The sequence below is a fragment of the Electrona antarctica genome (genome assembly GCF_951216825.1).
Source record: "Electrona antarctica genome assembly, chromosome: 20".
Taxonomy (NCBI): Eukaryota; Metazoa; Chordata; class Actinopteri; order Myctophiformes; family Myctophidae; genus Electrona; species Electrona antarctica.
Window position 1 is genome coordinate 27,210,136 of NC_136801.1, and position 24,502 is coordinate 27,234,637.

The 24,502-nt window shown below is 43.1% G+C and overlaps 2 protein-coding genes across 3 annotated transcripts in view; both read left to right on the forward strand.

The window, feature by feature from the left end:
- Positions 1-23,704, forward strand: pdcd6 (programmed cell death 6). 2 transcript variants are annotated; one of them, XM_079489590.1, is made up of 6 exons: positions 1-259; positions 8,136-8,197; positions 18,348-18,392; positions 20,015-20,185; positions 21,732-21,841; positions 22,406-23,704. In XM_079489590.1, exons 1-6 carry the CDS (start codon positions 129-131, stop codon positions 22,502-22,504), a joined length of 618 nt encoding a protein of 205 aa, XP_079345716.1. In that variant the 5' UTR covers positions 1-128; the 3' UTR covers positions 22,505-23,704. The 2 variants fall into 2 exon arrangements, with proteins under 2 accessions (XP_079345716.1, XP_079345717.1); XM_079489591.1 differs by having other exon boundaries at positions 20,015-20,173.
- LOC306913232 (2,3-dehydroadipyl-CoA hydratase) overlaps positions 22,668-24,502 on the forward strand; it is a gene marked incomplete at both ends in the record, with an annotated part of 28,665 nt that continues 26,830 nt past the window's right edge. Inside the window, 1 exon segment of the mRNA XM_079489822.1 lies at positions 22,668-22,788. Within this exon segment, the coding sequence (XP_079345948.1) occupies positions 22,668-22,788 (121 nt within the window).

A 24,502-nucleotide genomic window follows, 5' to 3' on the forward strand; every position in this document is an offset into this window, starting at 1 on the left:
AATGTGTCAGTGAAGGGACGGTACAGGAGCAGTACTGTGGCAGCAGTAAGATTGAAGCCGTTTAGAACAAATACTTCTCATTTAATTTATCTTGACAGACAAGAAGAAAAAGCCTTTTTTTTAAAAAGATGGCATATCACAGCCCGTACAGAGGCCAGCCGCATATGAACCAACAACAACAGCAGCCGCAGCAGCAGCAGCAGCAGCAGCAGCAACAACCGCCGCCCGACCAGGCTTTTCTGTGGAATATCTTCCAGAGGTGAGCGCAGGGATCATAAAATATACTGTACACATTCCATATGTCCTTCCTCTCTTGTCTTACATTAAAGTCACGACTTATTAGCATTACGAAACTGCTGTTGCGCTAATAGGGCATTTCAGTCCGTTATTCCGCGTATTGAACATCATGTCTCTCGTCCTTGCTTTACGCAGCTAAGCATTCAACTTTCCATTCACGAAAGCGAAAGGAAAGCTAGTAGAGGCTCATTGAGATTTGAGACAGACGTGGGAGATTTCAAATGGTGGTGTGTGTGTTTGTGTGTGTCCTGCAGCAGTGTGTATAGCTAAATGTTATAATTACACTCCGAACTTCAGTTGAAAGCAACATCATTGCACACAACACATAAGCAGGTTTATGTGGGTTAATTAACTGGATCTTATCACTCACCACTCAGTCACAGACAGGAATGCACTAGTTCTCACACTCACAGTGAAGACAGTCTGATTCAATCTGTCCCGTGGTATTCAGTCATAAACTGGTCTGGTCCGAGCCTAAGAAGAAGACTAGTCGTAGATGTATTTTTACATCTGGTGTACCTCCTTTACTAACCCTTTACTTTAGTAACCACCGACTCAGTCTCAGGATTTATTTGTACAGTGTTATTATAGCCTAGTTACAGTATAGCCAGGCAAGCCAATTGTGCTTTTCCACCGTCAGAACTCAGAAGTTAGATTAGAAGTGTGTCAAGAACAGCTGCCTGCCAGGAAGAAGGAAGGTCGTTCCAGGCAAGTGTGTGTGTTGGGGGTAGGCCGGTTAAGTTGCTTTGCCACGCTGATGGGATTAAGCTATAGAGTTTAGTTATGTAATACTGCAGAGGATCATTAGTCAGACCATGCTCCTTTGCTTTTCCTCACACAACTGAGATATGCTACAGGCCTTGCAAGACTTGAAAAACTGTTTGCAAAATATTTATGGGTGGCACAACAAGCCCTCCACCACCCTCTCCATCACACCCCCAAACGGTCCCAGGATTTATTCCTCCAAGCGGAGAGTTTTCTCCCAGTCTCCCGTTCTCCTCTCTCCCCCCGTCTCTAGAGCATATACCGAACCTTGATATCTCATAACTGTCTCACACAAACTCCTCTCTCTCTCTCTCTCTCTCTCGACCCACACACACACACACACACACACACACACACACACACACACACACACACACACTCTCTCTCTCTCTGGGACAGAGAATAGAGTTAGGTAGTGCTGCGGACGGCCTCATTATTCCTCATCTGCATCCCCTTTAGTGTTTGGCAGAAACAGTGCTGGAATTCCCTCTGTCACGTGATCAGAAGAATCACTAGAGCATACTGTATGTACAAAGAACTCTCTCTCTCTCTCTCACACACACACACACACACACACACACACACACACACACACACACACACACACACACACACACACACACACACACACACCTTCCTTTCTATGACTCACCACACCAGTCCACATGTTAATGATTGTATTGGTGGTTTGCCTGAGTCATGCTTTGGAATTTTCCCCTTTTCTCTCACCTATCCTCCTTCATGACCATCATCTCCATGACTACATGTCATATGACAATCAACAAACCAGAAATAGAAGTTATCCTCACAGTGCCTCACTCACCGTTCTGGGTCAATAGCCATGTAGTAGCAGCAGTACACTAGTCATTAGGTCAACAATGGAGTCAGACCCTTAAGTCTGATTTGTTTCCATGACATGGCATTATTTGACAGTCGACCAGATCAGATTCTCTCATTCTTCATGCATTGTGTTATGACATTGTTGAAGTTGAGAGCACTGGGCATAAGTCAAAAACAACAGCAGACATTGTTAGATTTAGGTCTAGAATAGATGGACACAGATAATGTGTGCAAACATCACAGTGTACAGCAGGACTGTTTGACTGCTACTTAGGTTTGACTACACTGTTGTAAGGAACCCACGGTCACACTGGATTGAAAACGGTGTTGTGTTTCATAATAAAACTATGGAACGTACCTCTCATTCATTCTAGTCTGTCCTTGAAAGAATCAACAGTAATGAGTGGATTACAGACAAGGGATTCTCTTATTGTGTTTTCAGTCAAAATAGAGTGAATCATTCTGTGTTGATTACAGATACAGAGAACAATAGCGACCAGAAACGGGCATGTAACTTGTTTTGTGTCATAGCAGAGCATGTATTATACACATACGTGATGATTGAGAGGGATTATTTTTGTATGAGTTTATACATTGTTTTATTTTAGGTATACAGGAGCCAGGCTTAGAACCTCTCAACTTTAGATGCTTGGTGAAACCAGACACAGCCAAAAAGTGTCTTTATTTTTCCAAGCATAGCAGCCTTGCTTTCTTTCACAGCTTTATGTGGAAAAGTGGAGTGGGGGGTAGGGTTATGTTCCGTTCAACATGTTCCAACCGCTTTGCCACATAGGAAAAAGTGAAACATAGAGATGTTTGACTAAAACAATGGACTCTATGAATAGGATGTATGCTGTCGAGCTCATTTTGTGGGGAAGTGTTTACAGCATCATTGTTGATGCACAACAAGCAGATGGTTGGCTTACCTACACTCCAGGCAAAAGAGAAGTTTAATGATGCACTTACTTTCAATCTCCACTAGCTTTTTTATGTAAAACAAAAAACAAAATGGTGTGTTGAATTTTTACCTGAGCGAGGAAGGGGGCAGGGAAGTGAAAGGGAGAAAGTGAGGAAAATACACACAAACAAAGCTCTGAGTCTATCCAACAGTATTTGGTGAAGGTTGGGTAGCCCCACTTGTGACGGCATTAACTTAACCACTTCTCAACGTCAATGTGACAAAGCTGCCCTTTATGGAGGCATACATTACTGCTGGGGACCCATTTATTTTCCCAAGGAGACCACGGGCTGGTCGCTAGGCCTCCTTGGCTCCTTGTACTTTTTTCCCTCCTTCTCTTTGAATCTTTATTCATACAGGAAAAAGTTACAGGCAGGGCAACCGGCACTGAGTCGGTTGCACACATAAAAGAGTAACAGTACAGAAAAGCAGAAACATAGTGGAGAGAGAGATGACGTCATGGCACACAAACTCCCACTGCTGAGATTCAAACCCACAGCCTACGCACTCAACAGTGGTGGTCACGGCCATGTGTTTTCCTTTGGGAATTCCCCCGTCTGCGTCTCCTGCCCTGCCCATTTTCTTCTCTCCACCCTCCGCGTCTTGGTATTCAAACACTGTTTGTTAAACGTTCTCTCATAGCCGGTCGGACGGTTGGACTGGGGCGGTTGCTAAGGAACAACTGAGTCACTGGTGGATTGACTAAGACATTTCATAACTGTGAGGCCTGTTATTTCAGCGTCCATGCTTCTAGGTCTGAGAGAGAGATGTTACAATTGAGGGAGGGACATTGTTTTCCCTGAAATGTCTTGGTGCTAAGACAGAACACACTTGAGATGCATTTGTGAAAAGTTTTAGCCTTAGTGGAATGAAACAAAGTGACAATTGAACCGAATGTTAAAATGTTCAGTTTGTTTGTCATTGCACGCATTGCCATCTCAGTAGCACAGGACATCACATGCACACTCAATCATCACCATAACCTAAACCTACCACGCTCCGGGCACTGGTACAGAACATGGAGGCTTGCTTAATTGGGAAAAGCCTGATACCTGCAGTCATAGTTACTTGAACTAAACAACAGACTTTGATGAATAGGCCTGAGGGGTGTACTGGTGTCATTTTCTGTTTTGTTGCTGTTATTGTGTGCTGTTGTATGTATTTTTGTCTGGTAAGTATAGTGCTGTACATTTCCCCTTGTGAGACAATAAAGTAAACGGTGACAACATGGTTGATTTCTGAGGACGATTCTAAAAACGCCTTCTAAATCCTGACCTACATTCCTGAAAATGCATATCTTAATTCAAATATTTTTGAGGGGCGCTGCAGCTAGCCCCTCCTATGTCCAGCCTTGAGGGTGTGTGTAAACACAAACATTGTCCTAACACAACATTGAATGCCATTGATAATGAATGGCCATGGACAAAAGTGAGTACGCAAATTGTGATTGGCCGGAATGAGATGATGTATGATGATAAGAGCGCCCCTCACTTCACACACTAAAATGCAGGCGCCCCCAGCTTGATAGGTATAAGAACATATAGGTGTAACAGTTCTAAATGGGTTATGTTATTGTCTCCACCAGGCCGAAGGCATAGGGAGAGAGTATGTTTTGCAATCCGTCCGTGTGTCCGTGTGTCCGTCCGTCCGTCTGTGGACAGCTAATCTCCGGCACCGTTGGCTTGATAGCACACACACTCTGCACACACTCCCTGAATGCCACAGCTGAATCTCTGCCCCAAGGTTTTCACATTGGCCTCTTATAGCGCCACCAGGAGGCCGCTTTGTGCAAAAAAAAGAATTTGGACAGTACACGCTATAACTGGCCGATTAGTGTTTCTAACTGCACGGATCCGTTTATAACTTTGTATGCCAACTCCCTAGAGGCCAAGGAAAAACCTTCTCCTGGAATTTTTCACATCTGCTCTTTATAGTGCCACCAGGAGGCCGACATATGTAAAACACATTTTCTAATATTACTCCTTCAGATTTTATCCAAATTTCACGCAAATCGGTACACATGCTCTCCATAGTCATGTGATCAAGACGGGTTTTTTGATTTCTCATAATCCACCCTGATTGGCTACGATTAGCTTCTAAACCTTTCAGGAGTAGTCCGCTTTCTACCTGTTTTGTACAAATCGCCACAACTACTCAACGCAGTGTCCGATTGCGGTGAAACTGTGCATGCATATTCCCACTAGGCTGAGGAAGAAATGCCACTTGACACTTGACAGTTTTCAAATCAGCTGTTGTGGCGCTACAACAGGCCAAGCCATGTCTCTCTCTCTCACTCTCACACACACACACACACACACACACACACACACACACACACACACTGTGTGTGTGTGTGTATAAAACATGTTTATATTACTCCTAAACATTTTGCCAAACATCACACACACTCCTATCCTCCTGGTGGAGACCTGTGCCCAGAAGGGCACTTTTTCTAGTTTTAGACTATTTTTCTGGTTCATAATAACCGATTCTCTCTGAAGTATGCTATTTCTGAACAAAATCAAGGCTTTCAAGTTTGAGTTCATTCATTCACTCATGTTTATACATGAGCGATACAAACAAGAACACATGATGGAAAGGAAAATTCAGATCATGCAGGTGAGATGAAAACCCAAAGGGCCTCATTAAAACGGCTCACCTTAAAACACCAGCCAACAATAGCAGGAACATGCTTTAGTAAACCAGCTGCACCAGAGATACATAGGAACATACTGTATCCGATTTCTTTTATGTGACTAGTCGGATTAAACAATTTAGTTAATTATAAAACAACAAGTCCAGAGATGCAAGTTACCCCCTTCCATCAACAGTCAAGTGCAGCTTACCGTAATTGACAGTGAAGGCCTTGAATAACAAAAATCAAAATAAGACTTTCCAAAATATAGAAAATGAAAATAACAATTGAAGATAAACTAAAGAACAACAAAAAGAACTTAAGAAAGAGAGTTTAAACAGAGCGGTGACCGACCCCCCCCCTTACACGAGGGCCCTGGCAGCTGTCCCCTTGGTGTTTACAGCTTTCCACTTCAAGGCCAACTGATTCACTGCCCCTGCTACTGCCCCTGCAGCCTCCTCCTTCTTTATAGGGAGTGGGTCCTAGCTACCACGTGGCAAGGAATCAATTAACAGTCTTACACAGCTACATTTTCCCTGATATAACCATTTGAACGGATGTTGAACAACATGCATAATAATGCTCTCGAATACAGACGGACAAACACCCCTCCTCCTCTACAGCAGGGGTTCTCAACGTTTTTGGCCGGGGACCCCCGGAAATGCTTTGGCAATGTCTCGGGACATTGCCAAAAGGGAACCCCTTTTGGTGTTTTAAGCATTGTTATAATTTAGCTATTGAAAAATAGCATATATATATATTTTTTTTTATATATATATTTTTTTTGAAAATAATTTGGGGACCCCCTAAAATAATTTGGCGACCCCCCCGAGGGGTCGCGACCCACGGGTTGAGAACCCCTGCTCTACAGTACTTGGCAGCCTTTATGTTCTCCAGAGGAGTGCCAGGCTGCCAGCACTGCAGAGGAGAGAGAGACGGGTGACCAACAACCAATTGACTTGATGCACTGTTCCAATAAATAAACATTTAAAACCGTTGCAGTCGAACTTCCAAAGAGTCACTTCCACCAAGTCACCGGTGGTGTAATAATTGTACGCAGCTGGGTGGTGGTGTGTGCATGCAATGTCCTCAATTAGTGAGTGTATAGGGCATGCATGGGCTGGCCCGTGACAAGATGTATATCGCTTTGGTTTGTTGATATAGGAAAGTATCCCCCCCCCCCCCAAAAAAAACACACTTCTCAAGGATTCAATGAATCGGAAAAACCCCCCAGCAATCTATAGATTCTACAATAATTGTTAAGAAGTTGATTGATAATTGCAACACTACCCTGATCATCTGGCAGAAATCTCTATTGACAGACGTAACACTGAATAATGGGAAATGATCTGATGCTAAAGATTTGCCTCAATTGGTTTAGGGACCATTTGAAGCTTCTTCCAGGACCCCTGTAGGTCTGCAGGCCCAGCTTCGGGAAACGCCATACAGCATCTAAAGGGCCATCATGGTGTTGTTTATAGCTTCACTCTCACGTTTCTCTACTCAAGATGCTGCAATGAGATTAAAATTACACTGGACTGACATTACTTACAGTAAGACTCACCATGTGTGGTTCTCAACTTTCACTGGGCCTTAGAAGAATGCGCGTGCCGTGCACACTGCACACGCACCACACATTCTCCTCTGACTGGTCCCAGGGGAGTGCTGTCTGTACAAGCTGCCTTAGTGTTTCCTGGCCATAGACCTCCATTCATTCTCAATGGACTGTTAAAAGCCTTACAACAGCTCAGAAGGATGAGGTTTCAGTGGCGAGTGTAATCTGCTGGCTCCATTCATGTAGATATAGTAAGCAGATATCTGCTTACTGTGCCATCAGTGACACACTGACACATGCCTGGATGTTGCCCACCCAGAGCCTGTGGGCACACTTATGCACAAGTGTGTGTGTGTGTGTGTGTGTGTGTGTGTGTGTGTGTGTGTGTGTGTGTGTGTGTGTGTGTGTGTGTGTGTGTGTGTGTGTGTGTGTGTGTGTGTGTGTGTGTGTGTGTGTGTGTGTGTGTGTGTGTGTGTGTGTGTGTGTGTGTGTGTGTGTGTGAAATATTTATTAACAGTTTGCAGAATTACAGTACATTTCAAGCACAAACTCAATACAAAGACTGTTAACTGTGAGTGGACGACCCAATTAAGCATTACACTTGTTTACAAGAGGGTCCACCATGTTCAATTCATCAAAACATTTAGAGACGTACAGATAGACACTACTATATAGTCAAAGAACCGAACAGGAATTCATCATAAAGGAGGTAAAAAGGGAAAAGAAAAAGGGGGGGGCGGTGGGGGGGATTCAGATTTTACGGGGGCCAGTTTCGAATTACAGCCGTCCGTAGGTGCCCTTTGAGAGCCGTTTTGAAGGAGGTGTGTGTGTGTGTGTGTGTGTGTGTGTGTGTGTGTGTGTGTGTGTGTGTGTGTGTGTGTGTGTGTGTGTGTGTGTGTGTGTGTGTGTGTGTGTGTGTGTGTGTGTGTGTGTGTGTGTGTGTGTGTGTGTGTGTGTGTGTGTGTGTGTGTGTGGGCGGGCATAATTAGGCAAATGTTAGATTATTATATATTGTGTGTGCGTGCGTGCGAGAGAGAGATTAACGTTAGCTTGTATCTCATCTGTCTATCTCTTTTTCACTCCAGGGTTGACAAGGACAGGAGTGGTGTGATATCAGACTCAGAACTTCAACAGGCCTTATCAAACGGTATGTATCCTCCTCCACTATGTCTGTCTGTCTGTCGGTCTGTCCGTCCTAAACTCCCTTGCTCTTTCTCTGTTACTGTTCCTGTCTTCCTGTCTCTCTCTCACTAATTCGAGCTGTCTGTCTGACTGTACTGTCTGTCTCTCCCCTTCTCTGTCTCCTTTTCATCTTCCTGCCCCCCCCCCCCTTTTTATCGGCCCGTCGGTTTGCCTGTCTCATGCAACGATGGCGTTAGACACAATCTTTTCTTCCCTCTCTTTCTTTCCCTCGTTCCCTCTGTGTCTCTGTCTTCTATCTCCTATCCACACATCTTTATTCCCTCTGTGACTCTCCTCTTTCAATCCTCTGTCTGCCAAACCCCAGAAGAAAATGGATTGGGCATTTATTTTTATCCCAGCATGGCCCAGTGATCAGAACAAGGAGTGGAGTTTTATTTTTATCGCACTACAGGCAGGTGAAAAGTGACGGCCTTCAAAAGGAGACCTTTCCTGCTTTCTGAACGAGACAGGAAATAAGTCTCACTCATTATCGCTGCCACAGACAGGATGCATGCAAACTAGGGACAGTTTTTAAAGCTGTGGACAGGGATTGGGACATAAATAGCACACTGAGCGCACTGTGCAATGCAAACTAATAGGCGAAATGCGAATGGGAGAAGTGTCACTTCTCCCATTTTCAACCTTTCTTCATATCGTTGCTGTCGGGAGGAAACCACCTAACTCCATTTTTGTGGTTTTATATATTTTTTAATAAATTGGTGATATTGAACACCCTTTACAACTGTGTATTAATTAGGTAAACAAAAATGAACCCATGAAAAGTATTAAAAAGCGCTTCGGAAAAAAACTCTTAACTCCATTGGACCCTCAAACTGTCTGCTAAAGCAGCCAACTCCACCACCTCTCCCCCTCTCATGCAAGTCATTGACAATATATAAAGTCAAATGACAATATATACAGACTTTGATGGGGCAGTATTGCATTGTTTTAAAAATATATGGTTTTCTTCATTTCCTGAAAACTTTATATTTTTCATTTACTGAAAAATTTACATTTTGGAGTTTGGTGGTTTCTTCCCGACAGCAGAGATATAATAGGTCCTCGCTATATGCTCATTATAAGATGACATGTCTGTCTACTACCATGTCTGTCTACTACCATGTCTGTCTACTACCATGTCTGTCTACACACTCTGTGTCTCACTGGGTTGAAGGACTTCAGAAACCTGCCTAGCAGTGACATCATCGGTAGGCAGGTTTGGTCATCTCAAACAAGATTTAAAACTTTATATCTTATTTGTTATTAACGCAAGAACGATGCAAGGCTTGACATTAACTTTTTGAAATTTACCATTCACTTGCCCGAAGCACGAGCACACACAAATACATTTTAAATCAACTAACTGTAAGTTGGTTTTGGTGAATACATACATACATTGGTTTGAATATTGGATCAATATTCTTGGTTTACAATAAAGACACCAATCACCGTGCCACATGCCATTGCCTTTAAGAGATCCCTTATCCGTTGCCCGTAATGCCCAGTTCTATATTGCTTCATAGCCTTACGGTCTATAGCCCATGGCATGGAAGAGTGATGCGTTGCTGCCTTGAAGTCTCACTTGTGCTGCCCCCTGCCGTTTGTCTTCTTTTTCTTTCTCCAGCACACAGAGCCAAGAACACTCATCTTTTCATTGAGTCACAACTCGCTCAGATCTCGCTCATTTTTAACATTTCAAAGTGCTGTGTGATCTTCGGATCGAGCTTTCATTTGGTATATAGATTGTGCGTGTAGGCAGGCAGTCTCTACGAAACGGTATCAAGCGAAAATGAAATGTCGGGAAATCGGATTAAACCACATTTGCTGCGTGTGATGAAACTGAACGAGCAAATGGAACCGCGCACAATGGCTGGCACAACAAGTCAAATAACTTAACACAATGGACACAAGGAAGTGACAGGTCACAGCAGGCACTCACTTCTGCTGATTATAGGAAAAAAGAGATGCAATAGGAGAATAGAGGGTATGCGCATGCTTAAAGTGAATGGCACATCGAGTGGCAAATTGAGCGGAAAAGCAACAGGCAAAGTGAGTTTAACATTGTTTAATGTTGTTTATTGCAATCAGATAGGACTTTTCTGTTTGGACGCATGGGCTGTGAAGGCCAGAAAGTATTTTTTTGCCACTCAGTAGGCATTCCTGCATAACTTCCGGGTTGGATGATGATGTCACGCGCATACCCTCTATAAGGAGAGATGATCAAGCAGCCTGACTCCGCGGACATCTCCATTGCAGGCACGCGGTGCACGCTGCTCTACCAAACTAATTTAGCATACGGCTTACGGGTGCTTTTAAACTCCACTATCGCCTTCCCAAATGGCTTTTTAGGGGAAAGCCAACACGCCCATGACCACACCTCTAGGCGCAAATACCGGTGTCGGCAAAATAGATAGCGGGTGACGCTGGACCAAAATACCATTAAGGGACAGAGCGAGCTCCTATACTCGTAATTTTCTGGCAGTGGCTGACTTGTGGGCCACTATTTTCCCTAAACTTCTTTGCCTTTTTTACTATTTTGAAAAACATTTTTGAATAGTTCAAATAGCCAAATATATCTACAAGCTCACAACGTGTGGATGTAGATCAGCTAGTTAAACAATTTTTAAAATAGTAAAAAAAAGGCAAAGAAGTTTAGGATTAGGGGTATAGCATGGCGAAAATAGGGCCATTGAAGTCAGATATTGTCCTAGTTTCATATCCATTTGAAAGTTCTGGCAGAAAACGTGTGTTAAGTAAAATATTGCCACTTTTCCGCAAGATTCACACAGACAACATTCTCTGTCAGGAGCTAGGAGCATCACAGAAAAAGTGAAACCAAGAGTCACTTGTCCAACGGACAAGTACAATTTTAATGCACTTATTATTTGTCCCGGACAACAGGACAAGCCTTAATGTCAAGCCCTGCAATGGCTTCTAGTTCAATTTCAGCATGGTAACTTTACAAGAAGAGAGGCTGTAGTTTCGATTAACTTGGAATCCTCATCGATAATGTCACTGGAAGGCAGGTTTTTCAGACAGCAGATAGACGCCGATATTCAGCGAGTATTCCACATTTTCGTATAATTTATTTGTCATGCCGTGGTGTGAGAAAGCATTTAATATGTGTAGTTTTAAAGACATGATGTAAAAATATGGAGGTACGTTGTTGTTGCACCAGTGTGACAAGATCCAGATAGATGGAATATCAACAACATTTGTTTGCCCGCCCTCCTTGTGATGAGCTGTCATGAATGGCGATGCTGCAGTGCTTCAGAATGTTTCTGACTGTACCCTTGTGTATCACTGCCCCTCAGAGCCATCTCTCCTGTGACTCCCCCTATACACTCTCTCCCTCGCAGCATTGCTGTACTCTTTGTCAGTAAAAAGGAATTGGACTGTGCTGTTCTGTGTTGTGGTTTCTCTTGCCCCAGGATGTGTCTCGATTAGGAAACACTCCTTAATTCTAGTGAGGAAATTGCAAGTCTGATCCAAGACCAGTGTATAATAACAACATCAGCCATTTTTGAATAAAATCACTAAAGTTTCTCCTGAATTGTAGAGGGTGTTGAGTTGACTGCATTGTAGAATTGGATTTTATCTGAGACGTGGAACAGCTGGGAAAATAGTCTAGTACAAAAAGTGTGATGGAATTGGATTGGTGCAACTGTGATCCCTCAGCAATAACACTGCTACTGTGAGAGGACGTGGCAATATTACTGTCAGCCAGTGATGGAAGAGGTGTTTTACTTAAGTAAAAGTATCAATAATGCAATGTAGATATACTCTGTTACAAGTAGAAGTCAAAATCTACAAAGTAACTAGTAACTCAAGTTTTCATGTAGTGGAGTAAAAGTGCAATATTTCCCACTGAGTTTTAAATACTGAATAAAGTTAAAAAGAAAGAAAAACATACTTTAATTGTACAGTACTTGAGTACATGTACTTAGTTACTTTAAAGTAAGCTAAGCTCAAAGGAGCTTTATTGGCATGAGAAAACAAGTGTCAAAATGTAATAAAAACTGTTGGGAATTGGGAAAGTATATACAGTTGGAGGGGGTAAATGTTACTTTGTGACGTTATATACATACGGGCCAGGGTATAGCTTTTTGAAACAAATAGCACCAATCGTTCGTAGTCATTTTGGGACAAATAGCAGCATTTTCGCAAAACTATTTCAATAGTATACCAAAAAAAAGCCTCAGATTTAAAATGTGTGTAAAAGTAGCAGCTCTGTTTACATGTACAGTAGGACTGGGGGTCTACTTGATAGTAATACAGATAGTAGTCTTTAGGGTGGTTGTTTTGTCATTGGTCATGTTTTCAAACTCACTTTGGGTGTCAAGGCAACGCTATGTGGTGATTAATCGGACATATCTTCGCTAAGCCCGGCAGCCACACAAAAAAAAAGCAGAATACGGTTGAGTTTGTGTCCGCGTTGATCGAATTGCTCTTAGAGGCTCTGTGACTGCTTCTCAAAGGGTTTCAGACAGATTATTGTCCAGTACACTCAGAAGAAAAAAGTGTTGAAGGCAGCGAGAGTGAAAGAAGCTGTTATCAGGCTGTGCATTACGTGTCTCACACTCTGCATACTGATTGTGTGTGTGTGTGTGTGTGTGTGTGTGTGTGTGTGTGTGTGTGTGTGTGTGTGTGTGTGTGTGTGTGTGTGTGTGTGTGTGTGTGTGTGTGTGTGTGTGTGTGTGTGTGTGTGTGTGTGTGTGTGTGTGTGTGTGTGTGTTATGTCTTATTCATAACCATATTTATGATGTCATATACCTGCCACTGCCTGCTTGTGTGTTGGGGGTTTCGGGGGGGGGGGGCACTGTCTGCATGCGTTCTACTCACCCTGCCTTCAGTGTCTGTCTGAGCACGGAAAGCTGCAACACGGTAACTCTGCCATTTCTCGACCGGGAAGGCTCGCCGGAACAGGGCCGGCCCCCAGGGCATGTTTCTGGGGGTCTGGATGTTCCGGGGACCCCTACACTGTAGGGGTCCCCGGAACATCCAGACCTGTAGGGCCTACAGTACACGGTAACTCTGTAATTTCTCAAAGGTTTTTTCAAAAAATAATCCAAGTACAGTACAGAGCACAGTACACTACAATAAAGTACAGAGCACAGTACAGTATAGTAACTATAACAATAAATGTATAGTTGCACCGCTCAGTTCACACAGGTGTGAATCTTTACCTCTTTGCTACTATCATTCCTCTCCTCTCTCATTTAATTTCTCTATTCCTCAGGGATAGGGGGGGGGTGGCACCAGTTCAGAGCCTGCTGGGTCTTGTCCTGCACTCAGCGTGTGTGTCCTATCTAATCGTCTCTCTGTCTCTCTCTTTCCCAGCCTCTTTCCTCCCCCTCTCTTCCCCTCCCTCCCTCTCTCTGCCTCCCTCTCTCTCCCTCTCTCTTTCTCAATTTCAATTCAAAGGAGCTTTATTGACATGAGAATACATATGATTACATTGCCAACGCACAGGTGAAAGTGGAACAAAACAATGTGTAATTAAACGGGAATAAGGAAATGTGTAAACAGAGCTGTGTTACTTTGCAACTGAGAGGGAAGACTATCTTACGAAACCGTAAAAGCTGCTGTCAGAAATCGTTATATAATAATCCATATATAACATAATACATTCCTCTCTCTCTCTCTCTCTCTCTCTGTTCACTCCTCTATGACAGCATCCTGTCCCTGGTGATGAGAAAGCGATTGGCTCTGCGGCATAATTCACAATCTGCTTCATTACACAGAATGTGTGTGCGTGTGCGTGTTCATGTGCATCCTCTGCCTTTCACCTCGGCCATTCTCCATAAAACATGGAACTTATTAGATTTTTTTTAGGCCCGACTCCTCCGTGAGTAGCCGTCAGTCGCCCACTCTTCTCCCATGCGTAGATTTATTTTGCCTGCAGTTATTTATTTTAGTGTAGTGTAGAAGAGGTAATGGCCACTGAAATTGCTGACGAGAGAGTGTGAGAGGGAGAGAGAGAGAGAGAGCAAGCACTTACTGTGCAGATTTCATACTTGGCTTCAAGGAGCAAGACCAGCCTCAAATTCCCTCAATGCTTTTACGTTTATGGCAGTTTTGTCTAAAAGATACGCGGGATTGTGATCTAGCAGGACAGCAGCGGCAACCGTTTTTTTTATTTTTATGGATGTTTGACAGCGTGGTTCATTTAATTATACGCTTCCTACTTATCTTTATAAGCTGCTATCTTTTTTTTTAAATGTAAAGAATGAATTAATATATGATTTTATTTTCCATTATAATAATGCAATACACAAGGCTCATACAGTAGCCTATTAAAAGAACACCAGGATATCACTAGACTTACAGTATCTCCATTAAGGTACATCCATGATGAAACGTAGACAATCCCATCAATCACTTCACCCAATCAAACATTCTCCAGTTTTCCAGCATAAAAGCATCACCTGTCTCTCACTGTTCTGTCCACACTCACCTACTGTAGATACACAAAGTCCACTATACCAGTGGTTCTCAAACTTTTCAGGCCGTGACCCCCCCAAAGTAATTACATTTGAACTGGGGACCTCCCAAAATAATCATATTTGAACTGGGGACCTCCCAAAATAATCATATTTGAACTGGGGACCTCCCAAAATAATCATATTTGAACTGGGGACCTCCCAAAGTAATCATATTTGAACTGGGGACCTCCCCAAGTAATCATATTTGACCTGGGGTCCTAGCCTGGGTTCCAGCCTGATTCGCTGCGTTCAGCTGATCTCAGACCCAGGCTACTGGGGTCCCCCAAAATAATCATATCTGAACTGGGGACCCCTCAAAATAATCATATTTGAACTGGAGAGACCCCCAAAAAATAATCATATTTGAACCGGGTACCCCCACCCTGACAAGCATATTTATTTTTTTTCTTCTGGCGAGGGCGTGCTCAGCGCCTTGGCTCCTCCCCTTCCGCTCTGGCTTCCTGTGACTGTGAGAGAGACGTACTCACTCCCGTGCTCAATGACATTGCGATCTACGGTGACTTCATAAACGCACTTGGTGAGTGTGGTCCGCGGCAGGAAACAGGAAGCTAGCAGAGCGACCCACGCACGGCTCGGTGTGACCGCATTTGTCGTTTCCGGGCGACCTTAAAGAGGAAGAATATATTGTAGTGTAGCTGACAGTCTCAATATATATGGTGCTGTGGAAGGTCAGACATTGGCCCAGAGGAACAGAGAGCCGCAGACGTTTGTTAGACTTCAGCCAGACGACTCAATGAGAGCCTGAGTTGTCCACAAGCATCTTGTGACATCGGTTCAAACTCTGCACATTGATTGTTTCATACTTTTTTTCCCTTAAAAACCTTTATCCCACAGTTTTTGTAGCCCGTTTTTCCACCCGGTGTCAATTGCCTAAACTGTAATCCTGGACGCTACTCTGCCTCTGCCAACCTGGGGAGAACTCCCGAACTGGGCTTATGCTTTCTTCAATGCATGAGGAGTGAGCAGGCAGCTTCTTATCACCTGACGGGGGAGTTTCCCTGTTGGGACGTATCGTACCACTTATTCCTTTCCCCTCCATGAGGCCAGTATATAGAGACCAGGATTATTGCATCTTTTTGTGAGTGTACCCTAGGCTTAGGAGACACGGGGAGAACATGCAAACTCCACATAGAAAGGCCCTTTCATCAACCCCACCAAACGTATGGGCGCTGAAGACACGGAGGAGAGAACACACCTCCAGCGCCCACAGCATAAGCTGCTATCTTATAAACCTGATGTGCTTCTTCTGTTTGCGAAGTGGTTGGGATAGCCTCTGGTGTTGTGTGTGTGTGTGTGTGTGTGTGTTTAAGGCCACCTTTACATGGCAACGGTGGGTAGAGAAAACATACTGTACAGTAGTTCCCTAAACCTTTTAGCTCATGACTCAAAAAAGAAATTAGACCTTTTGCCCAGGACCCAAACTAGTGTAAATAGCAGATCTATGAGCACACAACGCGTCACTTTGCGCCGTGTTGTGAGCTTGCAGATCGGCTATTTACACTACTTCTTAAACACTTATTTTCTATTTTATGTAATATCTTAGATTTGTCTTTTATTTCTTCATGGATTTCATGAAACAAAAAAATGAATGACTTTTTTAGCTTTTTCGAAAATGTTTTGAAGTAATAATTTAAAGAACAGAATGTAGGAAACCAAAACTGAATGGACCATAAAAATGTGTCCCATGCGACCCAGTGTTTGGGAACAAGTGCTTTGCATGATGTGGTTTAATGAACGTAATGATGATGAGTTAAGGCAGTGATGATGATCTGCCCCGACTTTACAGAGACTGTTTTCTTTTCCATGATGCCAAGGTCAAAGTGTTACACTGAGCGTTAGGAGCGTGTGTGTGTGTGTGTGTGTGTGTGTGTGTGTGTGTGTGTGTGTGTGTGTGTGTGTGTGTGTGTGTGTGTGTATGTTTATGTTTTTATGAAAATATGTGTTTGCTAATATGTGTTTGCTTTGTGAGGTGTGTGTGTGTGTGTGCGTGTGTGCGTGCGTGCGTGCGTGCGTGCGTGCGTGCGTGCGTGCGCCTCAGTGAGCCCTTCCAGTGAGCTGGTGGTGTGTGCGTACTGCGCGGTCAGTCACCCTGCTTTTCCACATGACTACCTCGCTTCTCACCTCCTTTCCTCGGCCCTTCCCCTCCCTCCCTCCCTCCTTCAATCACTCGGCTTCACCGATGGGAGTTGGGCTCTGCACTGAGAGAGCCCAGTGTGCCGCTGGACAGTGGTGCCTTGTCACACTCGGTGGTCACTGGTCAGACGCACACACACACACACAGTCACACACACACACACACACACACACACACAGCCTGACTGATCACCTCTGGGTACTGGGTAGTCACATTCAGTCTGGTATACATTGTTGACCTTGCAACTATTTGTGTGTGTGTGTGTGTGTGTGTGTGTGTGTGTGTGTGTGTGTGTGTGTGTGTGTGTGTGTGTGTGTGTGTGTGTGTGTGTGTGTGTGTGTGTGTGTGTGTGTGTGTGTGTGTGTGTGTGTGTGTGTGTGTGTGTGTGTGTGTGTGTGTGTGTGTGTGTGTGTGTAGGGTGACAGGATCTACCACGTTACTGCTGCATTGGTGTGAAAATACGATTTCCCTGTTATGATCAGTCACGGTGCTTCTGGTTTATTTACACAAGATTGTCGATAGACAGGAAAGAGAGAGAGGGCCTGTGGGCGATTCAACCCCAGGATGCTGCAGTTGCATGTACTGTATTTCAAAACAACTCTTTCACATGGAAGGTTCATACGGTCTAAATTAGGTATACATTTTATGCCTTTACGAATATAGATTAGGACTATGATATGATCTAGGCCTGAAAACTAACCAAGTATTGAATATAATACATTATTTATTCCACTGTGGATCAAATGAATGGTATCATTTTTTCTGTGTTCTTACTTGGCCACTGTATCAAAAAGAAAACATGGCGTAACTGGACGTTTCTCAACAAGAGAACCAATTTCCTTGTTTCTGTTCTGCGTACCATCATGGCAGCAAATCAAGAAGTGTTGTTGCTCTTTTTAATACAGCCAAGAATCAAACACTTGGCACATCCATGGCTACCATTGATGTAGCTTGCAGCAATGGTGACCGCATGGGACAAGAAGAGAAACTGGCTCTACATTACAATAACAAAGAGACAAACATCCTTGCAGAAAAACACTTTCATGGTCTACCGATGCAGTAGTAGCAGTGTCTTAGGTCAGTGAAAGTAGAGTAGATAGTTCAAGTTACTGCAGCAAAAACGGCACTTCCTCCCTCCCTCCATCCCTTCTCTCTCTTTCTCTCTGTCTCTCTGACTGTGTCTGTCTGTCTGTCTGTCTGTCTGTCTGTCTGTCTGTCTGTCTGTCTGTCTGTCTGTCTGTCTGTCTGATAATGTGGTATGGTGAGTCAGCAGGGTTTTGGGTGCCTGGGTTCATCTCAACAGCCGTGAAGAAGTACCACCGTTAATGCTTCGAGATAAGAGGGTTCAATTGGCCACGACTGCTTCTAATTCTCCTTTTTCACTTTCACTTCGCTTTTCTCCCCTTAACCCATTCGAGTCAGATATCACAATAGCGAAATTGAAGTTAAATACTCTATATTCTTCTCTCCCACAGGTACATGGACGCCTTTCAACCCAGTGACTGTCCGCTCCATCATATGTGAGTATCTATCTGCTGACCTTCCAAACTAATCGCCACACAACAAGACATTTGTCCCCGTTTGTTTATTGTTGTCCTCTCCATGGTGACCGGCTAATTTCGTTTTGTGTTTTGGGTAAACAAGTGGCGGACACAAAGTTCTTGTAGACTCGGCTCTCAGTTAAGTGGAAACTTGCGGCCATCAATCAAACAAGGGAAATAAACACTGGGAAGGAAATGGGAGCGCTAGTCTTGAAAGGCAGCTGTTGAATGATTACCATCGACGTTAAATATTGATCGGTTTACAATTAAGCCAGCTGTGGAAGACGCTTCAAGGCTACTGTCTGGATACTTTCAAGTGCCCATTTTTATTAGGCCTGTGTGAGTGTGTTCAAAACTGCTAAATGAATGTGCACTGTAGCCACTAGACACCCATGCAAATCAACTAAAAACATTTCTGTAAACCTAAAACATATTTAAATTAATTTCCCATTCGGAACATAAAAGAATCCTTTTGATCTACTGTAGTTTGTTTGCTCTGCTCGCCGGTGAGGCATTTCAATGCCTCTAACAAGCCGTCAGCCTCCACACTTTCCTGTTAAAAACAGCAGAATAGGCCTAATATATCTTTTTTCCCCTGGTCGTCTCATAAGTGCTATAATCCTCTTTTCTGGTTATTATTTGTGGAAACATAATCTTTGCACTTCTGCACTGCTGTACCTTGCGGGGCGTCTACATTTATTGTTCAACGGTCCCGCAGCACCATGGCAAATTTCCGGTGATGGCACACCCCCTTTGTTAGGAGGTAATTGGACTGAATAGCAGGGGGAGAGAGATCAAGCGTCTGCCTCTAGTCATAACACAGTGTCATGTGGGAGCGTACAGCGGTGCGAGGATGGAGTGTCACAACAAAGATGTGTCATTAGACCCCTCACTTTTACTGTGCAGCTCAAATTGGTAGAGGAAAACGAGGGAAGGAGGGAACTAATTAGATAATTCAAAACAAAGTGTGTGACCCAGTGGTGGAAAGTAACTAAGCACAATTACTTAAGTACTGTAGTTAAGTACAATTTTGATGTTACTTTACTTGAGTATTTCCAATTTCCAATACTTTTTACTTCTACTCCACTACATCTCGGATCCAGATATTGTACTTTTACTCCTGGACATTTATTTGAAAACTTTAGTTACTAGTTACTTAAAACTTAAAAACTTAAAACTGTAGATTTGCATTATTATTACAAATCATGCCTGATCCACTCCAGCCCTATGTAGATTGTGGTAATTTGAAAATGGCCAAGCTGGTGCGACGCATTGTGAGCTTGTAGATTTGTTATTTTTCATGAAATGGGACATTCCGCATAATGAATACCGGTACTCTTACTTTTGATACTTTAAATACATTCTTATACCAATGCTTTTGTACTTTTACTTTAAGTACATTTTTAATTCTGGACTATTAGTTGTAACAGAGTATTTCTACATTGCAGTATTGATACACTTTACTTTTAACTTTTCCAATTTCCACCACTGCAAATTGTTAAGAGGAAAAATAGGAAAGGGCGAACGAAAGAGATAAAAATATGTGTGTGACCTCTGTTGCAACCTCTCTCTCCCTTGTTCCCTTGACTTTTTCGTTCCAGCCATGTTCGACAGGGAGAACAAGAGCGGGGTGAATTTCAACGAGTTTGCCGGTGTGTGGAAGTACATCACAGACTGGCAGAACATCTTCAGGACCTACGACCGGGACAACTCGGGCTTCATCGACAAGAGTGAGCTCAAACAGGCGTTGACTGGATTCGGTGAGCAGCAATGTATGATGGGTCTTTTAACTTCGACGTTTGATGGTGGAGGGCCCGTGAACGTCGTGTGTTGGAGCAGTGTTCTTCAAACTGTTGAAATTGTCCGTGTTTGAACCTTTCACGTGTTGTCCATTTCCCCCTTCTTGTACGGTGGATGACACTTTGTGAGTTCTCTCTGTGAAAAGTACGATACAAACAAAATTTACTTTCTTTAAGTTACTTACTTACAGTGGCCCAGGAGGTAGACTGGCTGTCTGGGAACTGGAAGGTTCCTGGTATGGTTCCCGGCTCCTCCATGCTTCATGTCAAAGTGTCTTTGAGCAAGACACTGAACCCCTAACCTAACTGCTCCTAATGAGCAGGTTGGTGCCTTCCATGGGAGCCTCCATCATCGGTGTGTGAATGTACTGTATGTGTGGATGTGTTCCTATACCGCACATTGCAAAGGGCTTTGGATAAAGGGCAGGCGCTATACAAATCTAGACTAGTATTAAATGCAAATCATCTCTTTGTGTCTCTGTGTGGGATCACCAAATGCAGCTTCATCAATCATATCCAATCTCTAAGCAGGGCTCAGGTGAAAATGCTCATTAAATGGGTGAAAATAGCTATTAAAAAATAAAAGACTACTGCCCTTATTATGAGATTCTTTTAAGCCTGTGGAAATAGGCCAGTGAAATGGATACACATGGCACTTATGATTTTAAATGAGGTTGTCATAGCTGCCTTTTGTCTGACCGTGGTCCTAATGTCCTACAGAACAGGGAGAAATGTATACTTTGTTGCTGATCGGTCGTTTATCACATGATTGATTGAGTTTACGGCCATGTGAAAAAAACACAAACTTCCAAAACAATACAAAACATTACATTATTTATTAAATCCTTAAACCCAATTAATATATATATCTTGAAAACATAAAAAAAAAAGACAAAACTAAATTGTACACCTCATTTAATGATCAGATGATTGATATGATTACTTGTAGTTTTACACTGGTAAAAAATTTACATTGTCTTACACTTTTTCTCTATATGGAGAATAACATTGTGTTTCTTAAAATCGTCTTATATAAGCATTGTGCAAAAATAAACAAACGATATTATTTGATATACATATTTGTCTGTTTCTAGTGAAAATGTGGCGGCAGTAACATTAGCATTTTTAGAGTTAACACTAGAGAAAGTAGGAATGCTAAAAGTTTAAACACCAAAGTACCGAAACAATGTAATTCATTAGTAAACAATTCCTGAAATGGTAGGCTTACTTATCATTGGTATTCACATACTCACCTTTTTATCATCTAGCTGACCATTTAATTGCACAAAATAAATGGATCACTTTGGAAATGAACTATAACATGTGTGAGTTTGACATACTACACTGATGAAGACAGCATGTTAGCATAACGATGAAGACATTGATGAAGAATTTTCGCCGTGGCGACTTGGTAAACTGGCGAGTTCTCCGGTATCCAAAAAAAACACGTCAATTTCGTCAGACTTCGGTGCTCTATAGAGAACGGTTCTAACGTTGTATTTGTTTTTGTCCTATCCAGGGTACCGTCTGTCAGACACGTTCTATGGGACACTGATAGAGAAGTTTGACCGCCAGAGAAAGCAACAAGTAGCTTTTGATGACTTCATCCAGTGTTGTATTGTACTACAGGTAACATACTGTAGATATACTGAATTATTTTGCCTGCATGTGATTTTGTAACGACGGCCTTGGTATAATGCTGTTATGGTGTGTTTTTATTTTATTTTATTATTACACAGACATCTAGTCATCTAGTAACATTTGTTTACCCAGGGAAGATCGATTTGAGCACAGAGTATTCTTTGAGCAACGTCAATACAAAATTTCAATTCCATTTCATTATAGTGCCAAATCTAAGTTGACTCGAGACACTTTACATAATTGAGCAGATCGAGGCCCAGCATTTTCCCTCCGAGCAAGTATTTGTGGCAGTGGCAAGGAAAAACACTTTACAGTTTACACCTGCCCTGAAACTTAATTTATACTTCATTGCACAACGTTGTCGCTTACGGACAAGAACAGGTCTACAAGCTAGTTGTTGGCTTGACTTTTCTGCCGCGTAACACCAATGTACGAGAAAGAACAAAATGGGGACCGAGTAGTTGAATGTGAGAATATCCATATTTGTTTTAGGAAAGCATGCATTTTCATAGTAAATTGCTAATTATTTTTCCAACATTTCGCCTTCTACAGAGGTTGACCGACGTGTTCAGGAGGTACGATACGGACCAGGATGGTTGGATCCAGGTGTCATATGAACAGTATCTATCCATGGTCTTCAACGTCGTATAACACACACACTTTCTCTCACACATGCACACGCACACACACACACACACACACACACTCACACGTACACGTACACGTACACATACACGTACACGTACTGTGCGTAAATGCACATACAGGCCAACATAGAAGAGCACAACTGGACACAACGGTGCCAAATCCACTGATGCCTCCCCCCAGACGCTCCCTCATGGTGGACACGCTACTACAAGGTTCTTCTAAACGCGTGTCTGGGGACGACGACCACGTGTGGGCGACCTCAGTGGCGGGGACTCTGGGATGGGGATGTACTGTGTGGGATACATGGACTTTACCCCTCTGTGTGTGTGTCTGTCTGTCTGTCAGTTGAGTCAAATTTATGCTCCCTCGCGTGATGGGTGATTCCACACATTTGCGTCAAGTGGCGTCAAGTCCCATCCACTCCCAGGGGAAAACCGGAAACCACGGTCCCCACGGTAGAAGTTGAAGCAGCTCACTAGCGTGAAAAGCAGCTGTACTACTACTGCTTACAGCCGGGGAAGTGGCGCCTGGGCTTGCGCTTTCCTCGCGTGAAAATAATCGTATGTGTGGTATCACCCAAAGGCCGATAATAGCTAACTTACAAGCTCACAACGCATCGTATCCATGGTGCGTTGTGTGAGCTTGTAGTTCGGCTGTTCTCGGCGGGCAACACTGTCGTGTGCCGAAGCATAGATTAGGATTTAGTTTGTCTGTTAGTTAATGTTCATGCAGTTTGTTTGATGTCTTAATGATAATTATAATTATACTAATAACAAAAAAAAAGGTCTGAGCATGTGCGCTAGGGGTAAACGGTATGCATTGTAAATACCATTGAGGACCAGGACATTGTTGCATGCTTTTCGGGGGAAATTCAGCCCACGTCTTCCATGTTGAAGCATGCTTTCTTTCTGTCTTCTGTCTTTTCCTCAGACCTGTTTTGCTCAAAGCCATGTTTACAAAATACTGTGAAAGCAGGAGATGACCTGCTTTGAGATTCACTGACATGCCAGCTTACATGCCATATTTGTACAAAATTATTTTTAACTTTCAATGCCAATCTTAAATGTTAGAGCTTATTATTTTATGTAGAAGATAAGCGTACAGCCTTTGTATGGCTTATTTTTTGTGCATGATGCCTTAAGATCTGTAAAAAAAAAAAAAAAAGAACGCAAGAGGAATCTCTTTTATTAAAAAAAGAAATCATGAAAACAGTTTGCTGTGATGACTTATCAAGTGTAAAATGAATTACAATTGACTCAGTGTTGCCCCCTGCTGTGTGCCTTGAACCCTACAACACCAGAACAGTTCCATACCGCGCTTTCCAAGTTCCTTTGATTCAATTAATTAGAATCAAACACATTAACCTGGGACCCAGGTCCTGGGTGGTGGTGGGAAACTTGTCTTTGTAGAATTTGAAAGAAACCTTCATCGAATTTACTCGGCCAACTTAAGGTAGGCCTACTGTCGTTTATAGTTCAATTATATCAATTCTGTCATAGTTTATGAAACGGGTGACACGGATACTGTAGTCATAGTGTAGTCTCGATAGTGTTTGTGTGTTGTTGAGTCTGGTCCACCACCATGGCGCTTAAAGTGAGACATGGTGGCTACGCTCCGTGGCAGTAGAATATCACAGAGTAATATACTGTAATGTATGGAGACTGTGTGGACATGGACGGTCAATTCTGAAGCGTGGGGTGCAGAGACGGAGGGACACAACAACTTCAGCACCGACCGCAGGGAGAAGGGAGTCAAGGGACGAGGGCGCCGGAAAAGGTGACCTAGGCCATGCAGTAACGGGGTAATGACGAAAGAGGGCGGTATATACCCATGCCAGCATGGATGGTCTGAGATGCACTGTCTACTGTACAGCAGTAGCAGTGGGTGTTTCAGTAGAATATTATTGGTGTCGTTGGATGAGATTTTGTCCACATTTCCATGCTGTATTGATGTTATTAGTAGTAGGCCTACCATATAGAGATAACAGGTATTTACATTGAT